The sequence below is a fragment of the Python bivittatus genome, unplaced genomic scaffold (assembly GCF_059951505.1).
Source record: "Python bivittatus isolate LINGU-HERP-01145 unplaced genomic scaffold, Pbiv_v1 ctg000700_np1212, whole genome shotgun sequence".
Classification (NCBI taxonomy): Eukaryota; Metazoa; Chordata; class Lepidosauria; order Squamata; family Pythonidae; genus Python; species Python bivittatus.
The window spans coordinates 13008064-13027799 of NW_028277098.1; the positions used below are offsets into that span (position 1 = coordinate 13008064).

At 37.7% G+C, this 19736-nt stretch overlaps 1 protein-coding gene across 1 annotated transcript; it reads left to right on the forward strand.

The window, feature by feature from the left end:
* The first annotated feature begins 2749 nt into the window (after window positions 1-2749).
* RGS21 (regulator of G protein signaling 21) lies at window positions 2750-11630 on the forward strand. The gene is made up of 4 exons (XM_007420998.2): window positions 2750-2760; window positions 5964-6040; window positions 8529-8695; window positions 11427-11630. The coding sequence occupies exons 1-4, from the start codon at window positions 2750-2752 to the stop codon at window positions 11628-11630; spliced, it is 459 nt and encodes a 152-aa protein (XP_007421060.2).
* Window positions 11631-19736: the final 8106 nt, after the last annotated feature.

Sequence of the window (19736 nt, forward strand, 5' to 3'; positions counted from 1 at the left end):
TTTCCTTTTTTTCTTAACACTGCCACCCCATGCTGGTCAAGTTACCAGATGTGGTCTGTTTCTTCCTCTAGCTAATTAGTTTTTGCCTGAGGTTGTTTTTCATCTACTCTTATGTCTTTTTTAGGGCTCAAGGTTAAGTGAGGAATTTCTTTAACTGATTCACTTAATTTAGTTTGTCACAGCTAAATAATAGGATGCCTAAGATTATTGGGTTTACCTTTAGCTCATTTTATTCTGCATTAAGATTGACTGGGCATTGGGGGGAATAACCAACATCCCTGTACTGTATGTTATCCTCATGTCAGGAACACCTGTTTTAGGCCTAGCAGCAGAGAGCTGTTTTATTATGTTTGGCTTATATAATGTAAGTAGCCTGTGCAATAAAAGCAGACGGCTAGGTCACCTAGTGATGTCAATCAGCCTTTCTGGATAATCTCTAATAATAGCCTTCTTTGGAGGTGGATGATGTTATATTCTATGAAGAGCCAGGCCCATGTTTAGATGCTTAGTAAATTCTGTATAACCACATCAATCAAGTGTTGGTCTTACTTTTCCACTCCTTTTAAACACTGAACACTGTGTCAAGCATTTTCGTTTTGAAAACGGAGAGAGACAAACAGGAGATCTTGTAAAATGGTACATTCAACACTGATTGGAGTCTAGGAATTCACTTCACTCCATCAAGTGTATCCACCTAACACCCATCTCTTGGACAATATGATTTTCTGCTGTTTAGGAGCCAAAACAGTAGAACAAGTATGATACACCACTGATAGTGTTAAATACATTGTTTGTGTATGTCTTTGTGTGTGTGTGCATGGATATTGCATTACATACACATACGTACCTATACTTTTAAAAAGGCTGCCACATGTGATGTCATAGGGTTAGGGATAAGATTATAAATAGGGTTAGGGTTACTGCCAAGCCTCCAAAATTTGATTTTTAAAGAAGTAAGTTCTTCAGCTGTGAAATAATCATATCCTTGGGCAAAATGTAGGGAGGCTGTGATCCTAAGCAAAACTTTGATGGGGGGGGCACTTTTTCTTCCTTAGCCCAGTTCCACCACCACCTATTTCCCATCCATCACAGAAAAAGAGCTAATAGGGCAGAAACTATACCGAGAAGCCTCAGGTCCAAATGCAGTCCCTGGAACCTTTGAATGAGCTCCTGCAGACCTTCAAAAACTTTTACCAACTATTTTTTTAATAAGATAGAAGGAGGGAAATGATTAAACATCAGTAGAAAATAATAATTATATGCCATATTGACCTTTATTTAAATCAAATTAATTACATGGAAATGAAATGCAATCAAATTCAATTTTTTTAGAAGAGTGGCCCTTACTTTTAGAAGAAGCCTCCTCAGCTTAAGAAGGTCTGCATATCTTGTTGTAAGGCATATGCTGGGTCAAAAGGATTAATCAGCCCTTCTGAGGCTGGCACTGTGGTATGAAAGAAATATGAATCACAAGGCTGCCCTTTGCTCATTCCATTTGTAGTCTTACATTGTTACACTAAGTATTCAGTTCTAGGGTCATTAATAAGACCCACTTGCTTCTAGCTTTAATTTTTTTTTTTTTTTTTTTTGTAATAGAGCAAACCCCTGTTTCCCCATTTATTTGCCACCACATACAGGATCTATCCCCTGTCCATTGTATGCAAAACTGTTAAATCACTTGTTGCAGGAAGGATCTTCTATTCATGCATCCTTAGAGTTCTTGGGCAAAACTGGTATCATAAGCTGGTTATCAAGCCACTTTCCAATCGGTCTGCCTGGATGTCTTCTAAAAGGAACTTTCCCTTTCAGGATCTTCTCCAGCCCAGATACTGCTCAATAAAGCATTGATATTGTGATTATGGCAAGTTTTAGTTTCTAAGAAGTTGTAGAAAGAAACTGTCCCTTGGAAGGAAGGGGTTGAAGATATTAAGGGTCTGCCCACAGTGGGTCTTCCATTCTCTGCTGTCTTTCAGATTATCTAGATTTTGAGGGACATAACCTTCTTGGTTGGTACTGTTCCAGAGGTTACAAGTTTGTCAGTTGGGTGTAGGTGGAGATGAAATGGAAAAAAAGGGACAAAGGATGGTACATTTAGGCAATATAGAGGGCAGCAGGAAAAAGGGAACTTTTAAAACAGCAAACATCCTATGGGCACTTTAGATAGCAGTGCAAAGTGGAGCCCTAGATTTTGGCCACAAAGTTTCACCCTATCAGCATCTTCTGCTTGGCCACTGACTATATGAAGCATATGATTCTAAGCACTGCCTGTACAGATTTCCAAGATTGTTCATTTGTGGTATTGCCCCCAAAGAAGTAGAGACGGTGTTGCCAGAGTGCAGAAGGAGTGAATACTCCAGTACAATATTATTTTCCTTTTGTTTATAATTTATTTTATTGCTTTTTTTCCCCTTAAGCATTCTCAAATCTTCAATTTCTCCACTCTTAAATATTCTGTGAAAGTCTTCATTTGTTCTGATTATTAGGCAGGATAATCACTAGTTGAGTCCTATTAATATCTGAGCCCATCTAAAATAATCTACTTTTATTGCATCAAATAATTTGTTATTGTTATGTCTATAATAAAAAAAATTATTTTGGAAACATTGTAGATATTGAACACCAGTCTGAAATCTGTTGTTTAATTATTGGTGTGCTAATTATGATATTCCTGCTCTCATATTACCTCCAGATTGAGAATCAACCAGAAAGCAGAATCTATTGCTACCTATGACAAGCACCACAGTGAAACATGCCAGTAAAGTGAGTTTTTTTAAAATGTCTTTCTTTTTTAACAGGATAAATTAGGAAAGGAGAGGCTGTATATGATGTGAAATTGTTCTCTACTGAGTAGTCATCTATGGCAATCTGAAATTCTTTCTTAATTCTTCTTTGCTAGAAAGGGTCATCACTAAAAATGAATAAATATAGAAAACTGCCTTCTGATGAAACAGGAAGTCATCTTTCTCAGGATTGCCCCTGATAAAATGACATAAACAGATGGACTGAAAATTCTTGTCCCATGATTTTCATTCAATGTGTATATGTGTGTAGTAAATTTTGCCTTATGGAGATGTGCATTGTCATCCTCACCATTAAAAATGCTTCCCAATCCCAACATTGAGTGAAAATCATGTTGCCCAAAATTGGTTAGTATACTATTAGATTTTGGCATCATGATCTTGGGCTGCCGGGAAACATTGGTTACCCACCTCTCATTTACCCAGGATTGTCTACTTTGAATTTTAGATCAGAATGTATTCATTCTGTATTCATATAGATCAGAATGAATTGATTTTAACCATGAAAAGTAGAGGCTCAGTCGCTGAACAATGACTTTTCCCTAAGCACAGAATCAGGAAGAGAAATAATTGAGTGCACAAAAGATAATACTGAGAAATACTGTGAATGGTTGAACTCCTACATAGCTCCTGCTAAATCCATGGCAGAATGAAACACTCTCAGAAGCAGGAGGGTGGAGTCATCTTCAAATAGAGCATTTTTAAGATGCTAAGAGGCATTTCTAGAATGCCCTCTACCACTACCACCCCCACCAAAAAAAAAAGGCTGTCATGTTGCTATTGTTCTGGTGCAGTTAAACCATAGTCATTGGTACAGGTGTCTAAAAATATTGTGCCATCTTATTTAATTAGTTCTCTTCTTTTGCACAATTTGTGTTTTCTAAAAAATTGCAACAATGCTTTATCATGTTATTGTCCTATATTCTGGCATATTGGGGCTATCATGCTTTGCAAATGCTGCCTTACTATTCTAGGAGACAGGGCAGGTTAAAACAGTTTTAGTTCTAACACAAGAGTGATCTTCCCATTGCCCTTTGTTCCGTTGTCTTCTAAGAAGTTAGGGGACCTATTAATAATAAACATTGCTTCCTAGGGAATAGGCCTCTTAAAAATAGATAGCTGAAGTATTGTAGAAGACACTGAAATAGATGAACAGCTCTTCCTTGGAAACACTGCATGGACAAAGACTACTGTAATGAATGTGTTGTAGGTATCAGTGGGTTTATGAATAACTCTTCAGATTCTCAGAAATTCTTTACTTGCACCTGGTGGTACATATATCAAAGCTCAAGGGACTGCTTCTTTGGAAGCAAAAACAGCACTTAAAATTATTAACTAGCTTGGAAAAGATCTTATTTTTGCCCTGACAAGATCCTAGATTTAGATAAATCTGAGCTGAGAATATGTTGAGCTAATTGGATTCTTTGTGCTCCTGGAGTTGGGATAAGAAGAGAAGTTTCTCTGGCACAGAGAGGAAACTAAAGGAGAAAGGGATTCTGTTACTGCTTTTGAACAACTATTTAATCAAACTCTTGTTGAGAACCAAAACTGGGAAGCAAAATTTTTAATGCAGTATATGAAAGAAATTAAGAAATAGCCCGTTTATTGCCCAGTGTTGATAACCTTTTTGACAGATCTACCAAAAGAATCACATCAATTTATGACTACAGTCCACTCAGTGTCAAGAAGGCACACAGCAATTCTGTGGTGAAACATCAGTAACACCTTTTCTTTTATTTTTCTTATTGATCAGCTAATCATGACTCTCTTCTGGACAAGTAATTTGGAAATTTTATTAAATTACATAATGCATTTATTTACCCAAAAAGTTGATTTTGCTGTTCATCTCACATGGCACAAACACTAGATTCTTTTTTTTTTTTCCTTCTAAGGTTAGTAATCCATAATTACTCAAACATATGTCATATTGAGTTTAATGGGTCTTATTCCAAGGTAAATCAGCATATCAAATTAAATCTTTATAATACCTGTGTCCAAATATGAGTTTTTGTTGAGATTTATCATAGCTAATCTAAAGTTGCTTGGAGACCTTCACTGGAGTATCCTTATAATTAATAAATATACCTGTTTTTCAGAGAGCTCAGGTGAGAGGATCATGACAGAATCTATTTGGATTTCTACATACTTATCTCATTTCAGCTTCTTTTTTCCTGTTTACTATGATAGGGTTTAGGTTTACTCATAATACTTTTCAGTAAGAATAATCAGCTGACTGCACAATGTTGCATGGTCACCTGTGTCAGGCAATAATTCTTTTAAAGAAGAAAGAAAATAGAATATGCACATCAGTTTGAAAGTGAGTGGGAGCTAAGGGGAGGGGAGGGGAGGGGAGGGGAGGGGAGAGAAGGGAAGGGAAGGGAAGGGAAGGGAAGGGAAGGGAAGGGAAGGGAAGGGAAGGGAAGGAAAGGAAAGGAAAGGAAAGGAAAGGAAAGGAAAGGAAAGGAAAGGAAAGGAAAGGAAAGGAAAGGAAAGGAAAGGAAAGGAAAGGAAAGGAAAGGAAAGGAAAGGAAAGGAAAGGAAAGGAAGTCTTACTGGGTCATTCTAGTAGAGACCACATCTCCCCTTTTTCTTCACTGCAGTTTAATTTATCCCCCTCCTCCCCCCCAACCAAGATGGATAGAACAAATTAAAATAGAGCAGATGTATTAGAACAACACTGTGTAGAAAGAAAAATATTTCTTCTACTCTGAATGTGAGATATGAGAAGACAGGTAGTAGCAAAACATGGGACTAATTTCAAAAAGAGCTAATTTGTTGTATTTTGGAATACTGGCATTAAAAGATCAATTTTAAAATTGTATAAAGTTATAGTGAAATATCTGTATGCATATTCACAACCATTGGGGTATTCAGGAAAAGGCAAAGAAAGAGGAATAAGCAGCCTTGTTGATGTCAAAACCCAAAGGAAATCCTGCAAAGAAAGATCCTATGGAACATCCACATCTTTAAACATTGTGCTTCTGCTCTGGCTCTTCTTGCCTTAATGAAGTATTCTGCATTATGGGGGGGGGGGGACAAAGATAAAACAAGAGCCAAGGATGAGGTCTTCATCTGGACCCCATTAGTTGTGAGAAAACAACTGTAAGCAGAATGCTACCTTTAGGCTATATAGGCAAAAGGTCACAATGATAATTTCAAGAGTAGATGTTGTTTCTACAGATCATCCCCTAGGGAAAGAATGACATGGATGGAATCTATGGATACACTTTTGGCTAACAAAGGTAAGATCTATTCTATTCTATTCTATTCTATTCTATTCTATTCTATTCTATTCTATTCTATTCTATTCTATTCTATTCTATTCTATTCTATTCTATTCTATTCTATTCTATTCTATTCTATTCCATTCCATTCCATTCCATTCCATTCCATTCCATTCATCATATATTTTATCACATTTTTACTTTTCCTCCCAAGAAATCCCAGGAGCTATATATGTCTCCAAACCAGATCTTTTACAGATTGAAAGATCTACACAGCTATTCTTTTCATTCCTGATGTTAACAGCCAGCATATCTACATAGGCTTAATCAATGCCACTATACAGACTAAAACTTTACAATCATTTTCTCCTAATGATACAAAAACAAAATTTATGATACACACACACAGTATGTGTGTGTGTGTGTGTGTGGTGTGTGTATACACATACACACATACATACATACATACATACATACATACTCCACAAGAGCCTAAGAATCATATTCCAATGTCTCCTGTCATAAAAATAAGTCCTAATAAAGGAACCCCAATACCTAATTCAGATTATACCTGCAGAAAAAGCCCTCAGTCCCAAAGGATGCAGATGAATTATTTTGCACACACCACAGATATCCCAAACTGCTGATGCAATTCCTCCAAGTCAAAAACTGCTGAGCTGACTGGTCAAAGATAAAACAAATTTTCTAAACTAGAACAAATGAATGGAGCTTCTTTACACACTCATTTTAGGCTGCACTCAGACTAAATAAGTAGAAATCTCCCAGCAATTCTCTGAATAGCCCTGCAATAACTTCCAAAATTATGTGCGTCGGAGGCCTAGAGCCAAGGGCGCTGATTCTTCAGCACCTCATGGCATACTAACCACAAGAGGGCAGTAGGGTGTAAATAGAGAGTGAAGGATTGTTAGTTTGAATGATTTGTATCAATATGTTACTCTGGACAGTTAACATAGGATTAAAAACAAAACAAGGTAAACAATAAACATAAAACAACCACAGCAACATAATATAAAACAGCACAGAAACCAAAAACACAACATATTCAAAATGCTAAATTAATTTATTCTGCATCCCCTCTTTATCTCTCACTCTGCCTGGTCTTTGTCTAAGACTGTGTTTCTCAACCTCAGCAACTTTAAGGCATGTGGTCTTCAACTCCCAGAATTCCCCAGCCAGCATGCTGGCTAGGGAATTCTGGGAGTTGAAGTTCACATATCTTAAAGTTGCTGAGGTTGAGAAACACTGGTCTAAGAGTTAACTAATCTGAAGTCACTTCCCTCTGCCTTTCTTCCCAGACACACATGCACAGAACAAATGCTCTTGGACTTTCCTGCTGGTAGCATGTGTTAGCCAGGTGCTACATTTTGCCTATCCCTCTACTGTATTTACTCTAAATAAATCTTGTTTGTATTATAGTTATAAAACCTGATTTACTAATCATTGTTCAGGTCAGATTCCTGCTCTCAGGAATATTCGCTTGTTCATGCAGACCACTTCAGCTTCCAACCATGTGTATTTATCATCTATCAAAGGGCTGGGTATAGGAGAAAGACATTAGATCAAACTCGGTTTCACTAACCATTTGCTACCGGGGGTAACTGTGGAACTCATGCAGAATGTCTTGAGTTGCACGGTTGCCCCCAGTAGCAAATGGTTCGTGAATACCAGTTTGGTCCAATATTTAAGACACTGGACTAGGAGCGGGGATCCTGAATTTTAGTTCTGCCTTGGGCATGAAAACCAGCTGGGTGACCTTGAGCCTCCTACTGCCTCTCATTCTTAGGAAGAAGCCAGTGGCAAACAACTTGAAAATGTTGCCAAGCAAACTGTATGGACTTGACTCACCAGGAGTCAAGACTGGCTTAAAGACCCAAACGATTTTATTTAGCAAAAGGCTTGGAACTTTGATCAGAAGGTAGTGGTGGTGGCGGTGGTGATAAGGAATATATTCCTTGGAAACAGAAGCTTTCCTTTGAAAAATGATCTGTCTGCAGCAGCCAGTCTGTGGCCTGCTGAACTATAGCACCCAACATCCCTCATATGTGGCCAGACTGACTGTGACTGCTGGAATTTGCAATTTAGCAATATCTGAAGGGCCAGAGATGATAGATTATAATACAATTATTAAAATAATATTTGTATCAGTGAATGAAAAAGCTTCAGTACTTATCTGCCCCTTGGCCTAATGAACTAGTCCTCATACAGTACTCATGATGTTTGAGTTTGAGGCCTCTGGACTAAATGGTAAAATTCTCCCTCCAGAATGGCCAGTGAAAAGGCCACTAAATTTTATTCATCACTCACCAGGATGGATAAAAGTTAGGTGTCATATTGTGGCATGACTGGCTCATACCCATAACAGTTAATCATTAGTCCTCCTCCAATAAAAGCCCATGAAATCATTCTTATGGTCTTCAGTGCATTTAATGCTTTTTGCACCAAGAAGTTGGTTAAGTGTCCCAGTTCCTTGTCCTGGATTTTTCAGATGGTCTGGATGCATTCAGAGCTTTCCTGAAATCAGAATTCAGTGAAGAAAATATTCTATTTTGGCTGGCTTGTGAGGACTTCAAGAAAACAAAGTCAGCAGCTAAAATTGCTTCAAAAGCCCAAAGGATTTATTCTGAGTTTATCCAAGCAGATGCCCCAAAGGAGGTAACCCAGTTATGAATGCTTTAAAACACTGGTTTCTATTTATACAAGGAAAAAAAATGATTACCTTTATCAGTTTGGATGTCTACATCCCATTGTTATGCATGGTTATGATTCTGTTGGACACCTCGTACACAAAACGGTGACATGATGAAAGAAGCCACTTGTCCAGTTTTGATAGATGATTTCTGTTTGTTCACCCTAAAGATAAGGGCAAGGATTATGAGGATTAGGATGTACACTCTTTAGATCAGTGACTGCTCAGGTTTATAAGAGCTACCGGAAGCTGCTCACCAAGTGGATCAATAAAGTAGGGGTATCTTCTTGCTTTTCTAAGGGAAGCATTTGTAGGGCTTTTCTTTAAAAAGACATTCTCGGGCACATGCCTTAGATAATTATTTTCTGTTTTTTAATCTCCGCTTTCTGAGAAAGGCAGGAGAGCAGATGGTTGCATTAGTATTCCATGCTTTCTTCGATAAAATGATTATTTCTATGGTTCCAACCTGGGTTCGGGGGATGCGGTGGCGCAGCGGCTTAATGACACTGAAAGTTGCCGGCCAGAAATGGCTGACGCTTCGGCGGTTCGAGTCCAGCCTTCGCGTTAGCAGGGTGAGCTCCTGTTTCCTCCCCAGTTCCTGTAAACCCAACAGTTCGAAAACTCATGTGAGTAGATAAATGGGTACTCTCACTCCGGTGGGAGGAAAAATGCTGGCGGTGCCTTGCAAAAAGGAGTCGGGAGCAGTTGCTGGTAAGCGCGAAAAACCGCGTGCGCCCGAAAAGGGCGTGAAGCAACAGAAACCCCGCCTCCTGCGCTCGCCAGCTGGGCTCTGCTCTAGGAAGGAGGCTCTGGCAAACCACTTCCGAAACACTTGCCTTGAAAACTGCAAAAGGACTCGTCCAAGCAGTCACTGCAGAGTCGGTAATGACTGAGCGCAGATTAAAAAAAAAAAAAAACCTGGGTTCAAGTCAAATTTGGGGATGGAAGCAGCCATGGTGGCCTTGCAATGGCTGGACTTCTGTGGCATTTGATACTATTCACTTTGAGGATCTAAGATGATATGGGATTTAGGGATGATGCCATGCGTGCCTAGATAAAAAGTTTGGAGCTACTTGTGAATTTTTGGCCACAATCTTTAGCATGATTAACTGAAAGTAAGTCTTACTGAAATAATATAGTTTCAATGTCAACATTCATTGCATAGAATGTAATATTGGTGTGTTCCATACAACTGAAATTCAGACATTGTACCGAGTATACAGAAGACTGGCTTCAAAATTATCACTGAAAACAATTCAATAAGTCTGCCTACAGTGAGTTGTTCCTTCTAGCCCAATATTGTCTAATCCAGTGGTACACCACCAGAACATGTGGTGTACTCCACATGCTTTTGATGGCATTGCTCATAATCCCCAGGGCTCAAGGAAAAAGGCCTTTGCAGCCCTCTTCATATGAAATATTATCTTAAAATTGGTCAGGGATTGTGATAATTATAATTCAAACACTTGGAAGATGCCAAGTTGATGAATCAGATGATGTAGTAAGAGCCACACTATAACCTTTTCCAATAGTCCAGAGGGAAAAATGCTTGCCAGGGCTTTCAGGCAGAAGACAATGGGAAAATTAAAATATTCAAAGGCAGAACACTCATGATGAGTAACAAGTGTTGATGCAAGCAAATCCTGCTTATCAGCTTGGAACACAACAATAAAAAGGAGATACTCACAATTCAGTTCTGTTAACAGTCTAAAATACAGTATTATGATTAGTTTTACACATATATGTTGCATAAATAAAAGTTACCCTTATCTTGTGTCACTGGCATAAGTCATCCTTTTGCAAAAAGCATTTGCTAAAGGATTTTATATTTCTTCATATCCTGCTTATCTGTGATTTCTAGCTTAGTGGTCAGTTTGTCTCTGATTATTTTCTCTGATGGATGCAAGGTCCCTCTTTTAGGGACTAAAATATCTAAAAGTGCTGAGCCAGTTTTGATTTTCTATTTAAAAACATGTCGTCCATCCTTCTTTTCCCATTTTTATACATGGCTTAGGCCTATTGACAGTTGGGTGCATTACAACCACTTGTCCCATAATGATAGTATGTTGATTTAATTATATAACCTCATTTTTGCTTCTCTTTGTGAACTTTCAAGTAGAATGGGACATTTTCTTTGAAAAAAAAAAATGCTAAAATGTCCAGATCCACTCTATGAATTCTAATGTTTGTAAAAGTTCAGTGATTAAGTAGGTAGGATTACGAAAAGAAGGCAGCAGCTGTCAGGTCAAGCTATAACTGGAGTATGGATGAAGGTTTTGTAAAGAAAGAGAAAGAATTTGTGGTTCTGTTGTACACATGGAAATGTAGTTCCTACAGCTTTCTAGATTAGATGGTTGGAATTTGTTTTTTTAATTGCCTTGAAAGTATACACACTGAAATTCAATAATCAGATATTAGTCAGGTGAGAAAAAAAAAATGACACAAATACTGGAGTGCTTTATCATCTTATTCACCAGAAAACCTGTTATTGTTTTTGTTGTTACAAAGATAAATGGCTTTTGGGAGTAGGAAACCAAATTAAAATTAATATTCAATATTCTAGATAATAAAAGCCTGACCTTCCTGTTGCTTTGCATCAAAGAGTGTATTTTAGGATACAATTCAAATTGTATTTGTTTTTGGCTCCCAGACAACATTTCATATATCCAGTAGAATAAATAATTGTATTCCCTGCAGATAAACATTGACTTCAATACCAGAGACCACATCATGCAGACTGTTTCAAAACCAACTATCAAGTGTTTTGATGATGCTCAAAAACTAATCTACAGCCTCATGGCAAAAGACTCTTTCCCACGGTTTCTGAAGTCAGAAGCTTATAAAGAACTGGTAAATAAGGAAATGAAAAGAAATCAGAAAAGGTGGCTGCCATTTTTCTAAAGGTCAAGTTCAAAAGCAGTTTCCAATCTCCTGGGATCTCTGCACTGATGGCTAGCAGGGTAGGTGAGTCACTGATAGAATGGTTTGCAAATTGAAATTGCAGGTTTTGCAATGTGGAATTTGGCTTTATTTTTTAATTTCAATACACAGTACTTAAGTTGTTTTCACATTATGCCAAATCCCTTAATTTTTGTTTTCCAATTATTTTTATTTTTCATAATGTCCAAATTGAGAAAACAAAAGGAAAAAAAATATACAAGGATTAAAAGAGTTAAAGAAAAACAGTAGAAGAAATAATACGAACATATACGAACATTTAACCAAAGGACTTCCGACTTCCTTTGCAGAAGAGATACACCAAAAACTTTTCATACAACCTTGTTTAACTTTATAATAAGACTTCTACTTTTCCGAATAGTCTATTATTATAACAAATCATCAAATCCATATGTCACTATTCGATTATGTTCAATTTCATACAAGAAATCAGTAAAAGGCTTCAAGGCCTTCTTAATTTTTTCAGTGTTTTTTCCTTTATGATCGCCGTCAATTTTGCCATCCCCACGTGTTATGACAACTTAACTATCCATTCCTCTAACGTAGGTAATGCCTGATCTTTCCAGCATTGAGCCACGCATTCTTGCGGCCATTGTCATGTAAAGAATTAGAGTCCCATGTTCTTTTTCTAAATGTGCATCCATCATGGGAGTGTGAATTTTTGAAAACGATGTCTTACACAAAGCTTCATGTGATAGAACTCAAATGTGAGACTGTTGCATCTTGCCTTTGGCTTAGAATGAAAGATGATACCAAATTGTATGTCACGCTCCTCCAGTTTCTTGTTTTATTTACTTAATTGTAAATATATAATAGAGAGCCAGTTTGATGTAGTGGTTATGGTACCAGGCTGGAAAGCAGGAGACCGTGAGTTCTAGTCCCACTTTAGGCACAAAGCCAGCTGGGTGACCTTGGGCCAGTCTCTCCCTCCCAGCCCTAGGAAGAAGGCAAACAGCAAACCACTTCCAAAAAACCTTGCCAAGAAAACTGCAAGGATTTATCCAGGCAGTTGCCAGGAGTCAATACTGACTCAAAGGCACAATATCTATCTATCTCCATATCTAGACTGTAACCATAGTACATGGGGAGGTGGAAATCTAATCCGTCACTTGATTCCCTTGTCCTTTTAAAAAAAACCAAACTTCCTTTCATCCCATGTCCACTTTTTAAAAGCCAAATAAAGAACCTCTACGCTTACCAACCAACGGAGGCTTATTTTGGAAAGTGCCTATGCAGGAAAGGGGGGAGGGAGGTTGGAGCAGAGGATTGAAAGAAGGAATCAGGCACCCTTACCCCTTATGCGTATAGCTATAGGGTCCATATAGCTCCCTAGCAGCTAGCTCCAAAAAGGGGCACATCTGCCCTTAAGGGCAGGAACAGTCTTGCCATCTTCTGCTTACCTCAGCCCACTGTGAATACCACCTCTATTCATATTGACATGCTTTGAGTTGAAAGTAGTTTCTTTCTGGCTCATGCCAGCTCACACATCATTGACTGGTGTGATAGCAACTGTGCAGAGGCAGAAATGCCCCCTGACCGTATTTTCCTCGCTAAAGTCTGCTGCTGCCTCTGTTGCAGGTCTTTCTCAATAACACGGTGGTTGTAGCACTTGCTTGACATGTGGAACATCTTCAGTATGAAACCCAGGTTTGGTTTGGTTTTTTTTTTAATTACTATTTTTCTTTCTTTAGGCTACCTGCTGTTTGCAGATTAAAAAAAAAAAAAAACACTAGTACACTTTGTGTCAAGTAAGTATTAGAACTACTACACTATTGAGAATGACCTGTAATGTAAAGCAGGGCTTATTGAGGAACAGCAAAGAAAATGCATGATGGTGATTGTGCCCACATATATGTGCATTTTGATGTTTTAACTTTGTACATATAAATTCATTTTAACTTTTATTATAACATATCATGTGGCTATTATACCACATAACATATCTATCTATCTATCTATCTATCTATCTATCTATCTATCTATCTATCTATCTATCTATCTATCTATCTATCTATCTATATCTGCCCACCTGCCTACCTATAAATTTATTTACATTTAAATAAATATGAATAAAGAGTTTGCAATTGCTTTCCTGGCATGGTAGCTGGCAATCCAGACTGTCAACTTGCTTCAGAAGCATCCCTAACCAGAATTGTCTTAAACCATTTTAGAGCCCAACCAGCATGAGCACTGGATGGGAGCAGCTTAAGGGTGCAGGGTTATAGATATTGAGTCAGTAACAGCAGAAACTGGTGCAGGAAGATAAGCACTTTGTTTTATCTCTACTTTAGCTCCAGAACTAATTGTTCCCTCTGTTTATAATTATCAAGCTGTGAGTGGTATTGGTTGTATAGCTAAAATGACACCACCTAAGCACAAGAGATGCTCTTTGAGGGACCATTTATGCAATCTGAGAATACTATTAGATGCAACACAGTATAATAACTTGATGTAAGCAATTGCCCTCTTTTATGATGTTCAGCTGGTTCCATTTGCCCTCCCTTCCAAATGGAACTTTGTCACCAACATACAGGTGTACCCTAGGCAACCTTGTGATCTTTAAACAGCAGAAAATGGGCTGCTTGTTTTGCCATTCGTTTCAGGCAGTAAAGTATACAAGGTGTTCTCCAAGTCTCTGAGTAGGATTAATGTACCTAAAACAAGAAACATAACAATACAAAGATTAGTTCTGCCCATGTGAGTGAACTCAGGACAATGATGTGTCATTCTTCTGTAACTCTTGGCTGCTCCAGATACTGCTATTTACTGACATTTCAGGGGTGCAATAAGAGAGTGCTGTGCTAGCGTAAAAGTGAGTTTAGGTTTTTATTTGATTCATGGACTTAGTCCACCCCTGGACTTGATGCACAATAGGAGAGAATGCTTTCTGGGATAGACTTTCCCAAGTCTTCAGATTCTTCAGATGCAACCTTGAGTGGAATAGAACTTTCTTTACTTCCAGTAAAATTTCCACCTCAGGAAACCCACTGCAGTAGTGTCTGAGTTATGGAATTTTCTTCCTTATGAAGTCTGTCCTCTAGTAACCTTCCAGAGCAAGTTGAGGTCTTCTTATTCCATGAAAGCTTTGAAACCTTACTACGTTGCTGTGTCACCAGTAATTTTAATTTGATGTGACCTGTTCTTAATTGAAACTGTTGTTAGAATTGTATTTTGATCAATTAATGTTACCTACATTGTGAGCATGAAAGTAAAATGTTAAAATATGAGGAAAATGAATTAAAATATACATTTTTTTCTTTGAATGCTTCATATTGTATACAAGATGTGCAAGCTACTCTCATGGGAAGAGCATTCAGGGTCACCAAGGAAGAACTTGTATATCAGTGTTTGCATGAAACCATCTCCTGTATAACATGTCTCCTGGATCACAATGATTTTATTTCACATTGTTTGAAATATATATTGCTTTGAGCATATGATTATAGAATTTAAAAACAAATACAGATATTAGAAATAAGGACTTTATTACTTTTGGCTAGTAATGAAACTAAATAAATTTTATGTAAGAGTTCAATCGCGCTAACAGAAATTATTCAAATATATTGAAATGTTATCTCCATCATACTTGTTGCTACTGGGATTTAGATGTACAGAGGGATTTTTTTTAAGTGTCAGATAAAAAATACATTTAATTATATCCCAGCCACAGCCCTTAAACAGATGTTATGGAAATGTATGAAGTACTGAGATTCATTTGCCCTTGAGATCAACCTTGTAAATAATACCAAATGTTTTTAGTGGCTCAGTTATCAACACTTACAGAAATGCTTCCCTGACTATAGCAGCACTTCCCTCAGGTACAATTTTCAGCACATTTGTGTTTACATTTCTGCCAGCTGCTTTGGTGGTTTTTCACAAGCCACCATGCTCCAAAGAACGTTGTCATTGCTCAGAAGCTTGTCAGGGGTCTTCTGCAGAAAAATTCATTCAGCAGAAACTCACATACTTTGGGCATGTGATATGAGCAGATGATGGATCAGAAAAAGCAATAGCTTGTTAGGATGGAGGGAAGCAGAAGAAGATTGATAGCTTGCTATCTTTCCATTTATAGTTCATGCCGAAATTAAGTGGCCATCAAAAGAAAAATACGATTGAGCCCAACATGTGCTTTTCACAGCAAGTGTGTAAGTTTTTGTGGCTTTCTTCTACAGTTGTAGGAAAATGGACAGCGTGTGGTGGTTGGGCATAATGTTCTCCAAGGAGCTCATTGTGTGACCAGTGGAGATTCCACATTCATATACGTATGTGGGAAATATTATAGCCATTTTCCAGAAACATTTGGAACTTGCATGATTTTTTTTATTAGTTGATTAAGTGCCATTGAGTTGGCCTTGGTTCCTGGTGAATGTGTGGGCAAATGCTCTCCATTTTGACCTGTCTTTGATAATAAACCACAACTCCACCAAGGACATTCCAATAATTTCTGTGATCCCATGCATTCATCTTTTGCAGTGATGAAAACCATCACTGTGGCATCTCCACTGGTCACACAATGAGCTCCTTGGGGAACATTATGCCCAACTGCCACACACTGTACATTTTCCTACAACTGTAGAAGAAAGCCACAAAAACTTACACACTTGCTGTGAAAAGCACATGTTGGGCTCAATTGTATTTTTCTTTTGACGGCCACTTAATTTAGCCATGAACTATAAATGGAAAGATAGAAAGCTATCAATCTCTGAGGTTCGTCAACAGTCATTTTCAATTGCCATAAAATGGTGTCATTATGTAATGGATATATTTGGCTGCTATTGATTGTTGCTATGACCTGAACTTCCATTAAAAAAGGCATCACTCCTTTGCTTTTCAGGGAGCAAATACTCTGACAGTCAAACTGTTCACAGAAATTACAAATATGTGCTAAGGTGAATGGGCAAATAAATAAATAGGGACATAAAGAAGCAGAAATGCATGGCTGAGGTAATAAAATGGCCATGAACAGTGCAGAAATAATTCACAATGGCGATTGAAAAGTCTGAGGTTCCAGAGAAGGTTTAAAGAAACACATTTGTTGGTTTATTGTGCCAAGAAACACAAGGGACAGTATTAGCTTTTTGCAGGAACTGCCCACACACTCAAGAGACCTACCTGTGTGAATGCAGGCACATGAATGTATAACCTGTGTGATACAAATGAGACATCAGTGCATCTGTATGACTTATTTTTATGCACTTTCTTATTCTGAAGATAAGGGGGGAAATGATGCCCTTACATCTGCCTTACCCAACTGGAGCATTCTTCAGAAACATGGACATCAGTTTCCAGCACTCTCAGTTAGTGTTGCCATTGCTGAGAATCCTGGGGGTTGAAATCTACACATTTTTGGAACACCAAGGTTGAGGAAAGTTGCTTTACATATTACCAAATGTGAGTAGAGAGGGGTGTGTATAGGAGCTCCTCCTACACATGCCCCATGTGTAGGATTTTTAGCTATGGAATGTGGAAAGCAAGTTTCAGAGCTACCACAAGAAGAGTATACATTTGGTTATCTCAACTGCTATGATGAAAAATCAGGGAGGAAGTTATAGTATGGAGCAGAAACTATAGCATGGGCAGAAAAATAGATTCACTAGTACTTTAAATCAGAGACAGGAACAGGCTGCTGGATTAACCTTGGGTAGCAGTAGGCCAAGCCATTCTTTGCGTATCTGATGGAGGCATGATTAGTACTTCTGCTTTCTGTAAAGGAGTTTATATTTTTATTGTGTTCTGTTTGTATATTTAGAAATAAAACAGATATACTACTCAGGAAAATGAGGAAAGCTTAACAATAGAGTGAGGTTTACATTCACACATGGTAAATGTAACAGTTTATATTCATTTTTTTTTAAAAAAATTTAGAAATGTAGTATTTTGTTTTTCCATATTGCATTCCTCTTAATGCAAGCCAAATCCTATTCATAATCCTGTAATTAAAAATACTGTAGGCTTGTTGCTTAACATTCTTTTCAATAATTATACAAAAGTACATTTCAAGTGTTTAAACTGGAGGAGGAACTTTGCAATCGTTAAATGAACAATTAAACATTCCTGTTTCCCCAGTAACAGTACTAATTAGGTTACAAAATATTATTTGTAATTAATGTTTAAAAATCTCAGAGACTTGTTGGGTAATGTATCTAGGTAATTCAACTTAAGTCTCTTGCACATATTAAAAGAGCTAAGTTGTGCAGTAGAAATTCTAAACTTCCATGTACATGAGCCCTTTTGCTTTTCTTCCAATAGATCTCTTAAAAGCAAATTACCAAGTAGCATAACACTGAATGTATTATATAATGGTCTTTGAAGGCAACTTGATTTGAAAGCTGTATTTGTTAACTGATATTATCTAGCTATTTACAGATACTACTCCTGGAACTGATTACTGCAGTCTTACCTAAGGAAACACACTTCTATCCATTAATATGTTCCAGAACTGATTTCTGATTTTCTTTTAAGTGAGAACTGAATAAAAGACAATTGCTCATAACGACTACCCTATTAAAATATCAATTCATGTTTTCTGCTCTTTATAGCATGAAGATTAAAAGAAAATATATACATTGGCACTTTCTTCTTGTTATTGCCATAGTCGGCACCAGCTGTTGCCAAGTCTGCACACCTCAAATTTGTTGGGAATACAATTCCTGAAATTCCACACCAGATGGTCAACACAGTTAGAGGGTGCCAGGTTGTGGAAATATACACCTTTGTGATTCTAAGTACAAGATGCCTGGAACTGAAGTTACAAAATTTTGGAAAACTCATTGCTTAAGGAAACAGCTTCAGGCAGAATGATTTTCAGTAGAGAAGTGACAAAAGAAGAACTAGTTTAATTCAGTCTTCTCCAATCTCACAATCTTCACATATGTTCAGATTGCAGCACAATGGGTGGAGTACAATCTTAGAAGTTTGGCCAGAGACCTGTGAAAACAGTTTCCTCCCAAACTTGTTTCCCTCCCCCCCCCCCAATAAAACTGCCTATTGGATCATTGGAATACACATATGAAATGTAAAGCATAACCAGATCCAAAGAAAGTAAGCAAGACCATTTTTAAGAAATGAAACGTGCATGCTCGCCTTGTGTTCACAAGACATTGATCTTTTGTAGTTTTTCTGACCATAGTTCACACATTAAATAAAATTTTGCCCTCCTCTGTATGATGGGTGCTGCTTTGCTAAAATAATTGGCAGACATCAACATGCATGGGTATAGCATATTCTCACCCTTGTGATAATTGTATGTTTCAAACATTTTACCAAAGCTATACACTGAAGTCATCCCATCAAGAGTGTACAATTTTGCCTTCAAAGAATGGCTGAGGCACCTTAAATTAGCAAATATGTGTGACAGTGAAAAAGTTCCAGCTAATGGCTAGAGCAATTAGGAACAAAACTATGCTTGGGGTTAACAAATGAGGCTGATATTCAGCTCCATACGGCAGCCATGATGACATGTATGATTCTGGTCAGCATGCCCTTTGCTGTGGCTCTTGTTGTCATTGTTGTTCTCCCACTTTTCTGAATAAGAGCCAGAAAATGTTATGCATGCTAATATAAGAAACAAGAGGAAGTTAATCTGAGTCTCATTGCAATGTTACAGAGAATCTTAACTCAAGTGAGCCAACTACATTGTTATTTCTTTATTTACAATACTTTTATGTCACCCAGCACAATCATGACTCCTCACAATTTACTAAAAACATACAGAATTAGCAAAAAATAATTCCAAACAAAAATGAACAAAAGTACAATCGACCATCCTACTAAACCCTAAACGTTTGTTCAAACACCAACTTGTGGAAAGCTGGAAGAGAAGGTGCCAGCTGAATCTTCACAACATGTTCCAGAATGGGGGAGGGGGGAGGGGGGAACCATAGATAAGGACTGGTTTAGGGTCCATGACTTCCCAAATTCTCCTAAAGATGGGGCCCTCGGTATCTCATTGCATGTATACACAGATCAAGCAAATTCTTCTTGAAGGAGATGGTCTGAAGACATGTAGGTCTTTACTGACCCAAACCAGTACTTTGAATTTGATTAGCA

What these genes read in the sequence shown, in the direction of transcription:
- RGS21 (XM_007420998.2), top strand. An exon ending in TACACTTTTGGCTAACAAAG is followed by an intron (nt 6,041 to 8,528) that starts GTAAGATCTATT and finishes TGGATTTTTCAG; the next exon opens with ATGGTCTGGATGCATTCAGA. An exon ending in AAGCAGATGCCCCAAAGGAG is followed by an intron (nt 8,696 to 11,426) that starts GTAACCCAGTTA and finishes TATTCCCTGCAG; the next exon opens with ATAAACATTGACTTCAATAC.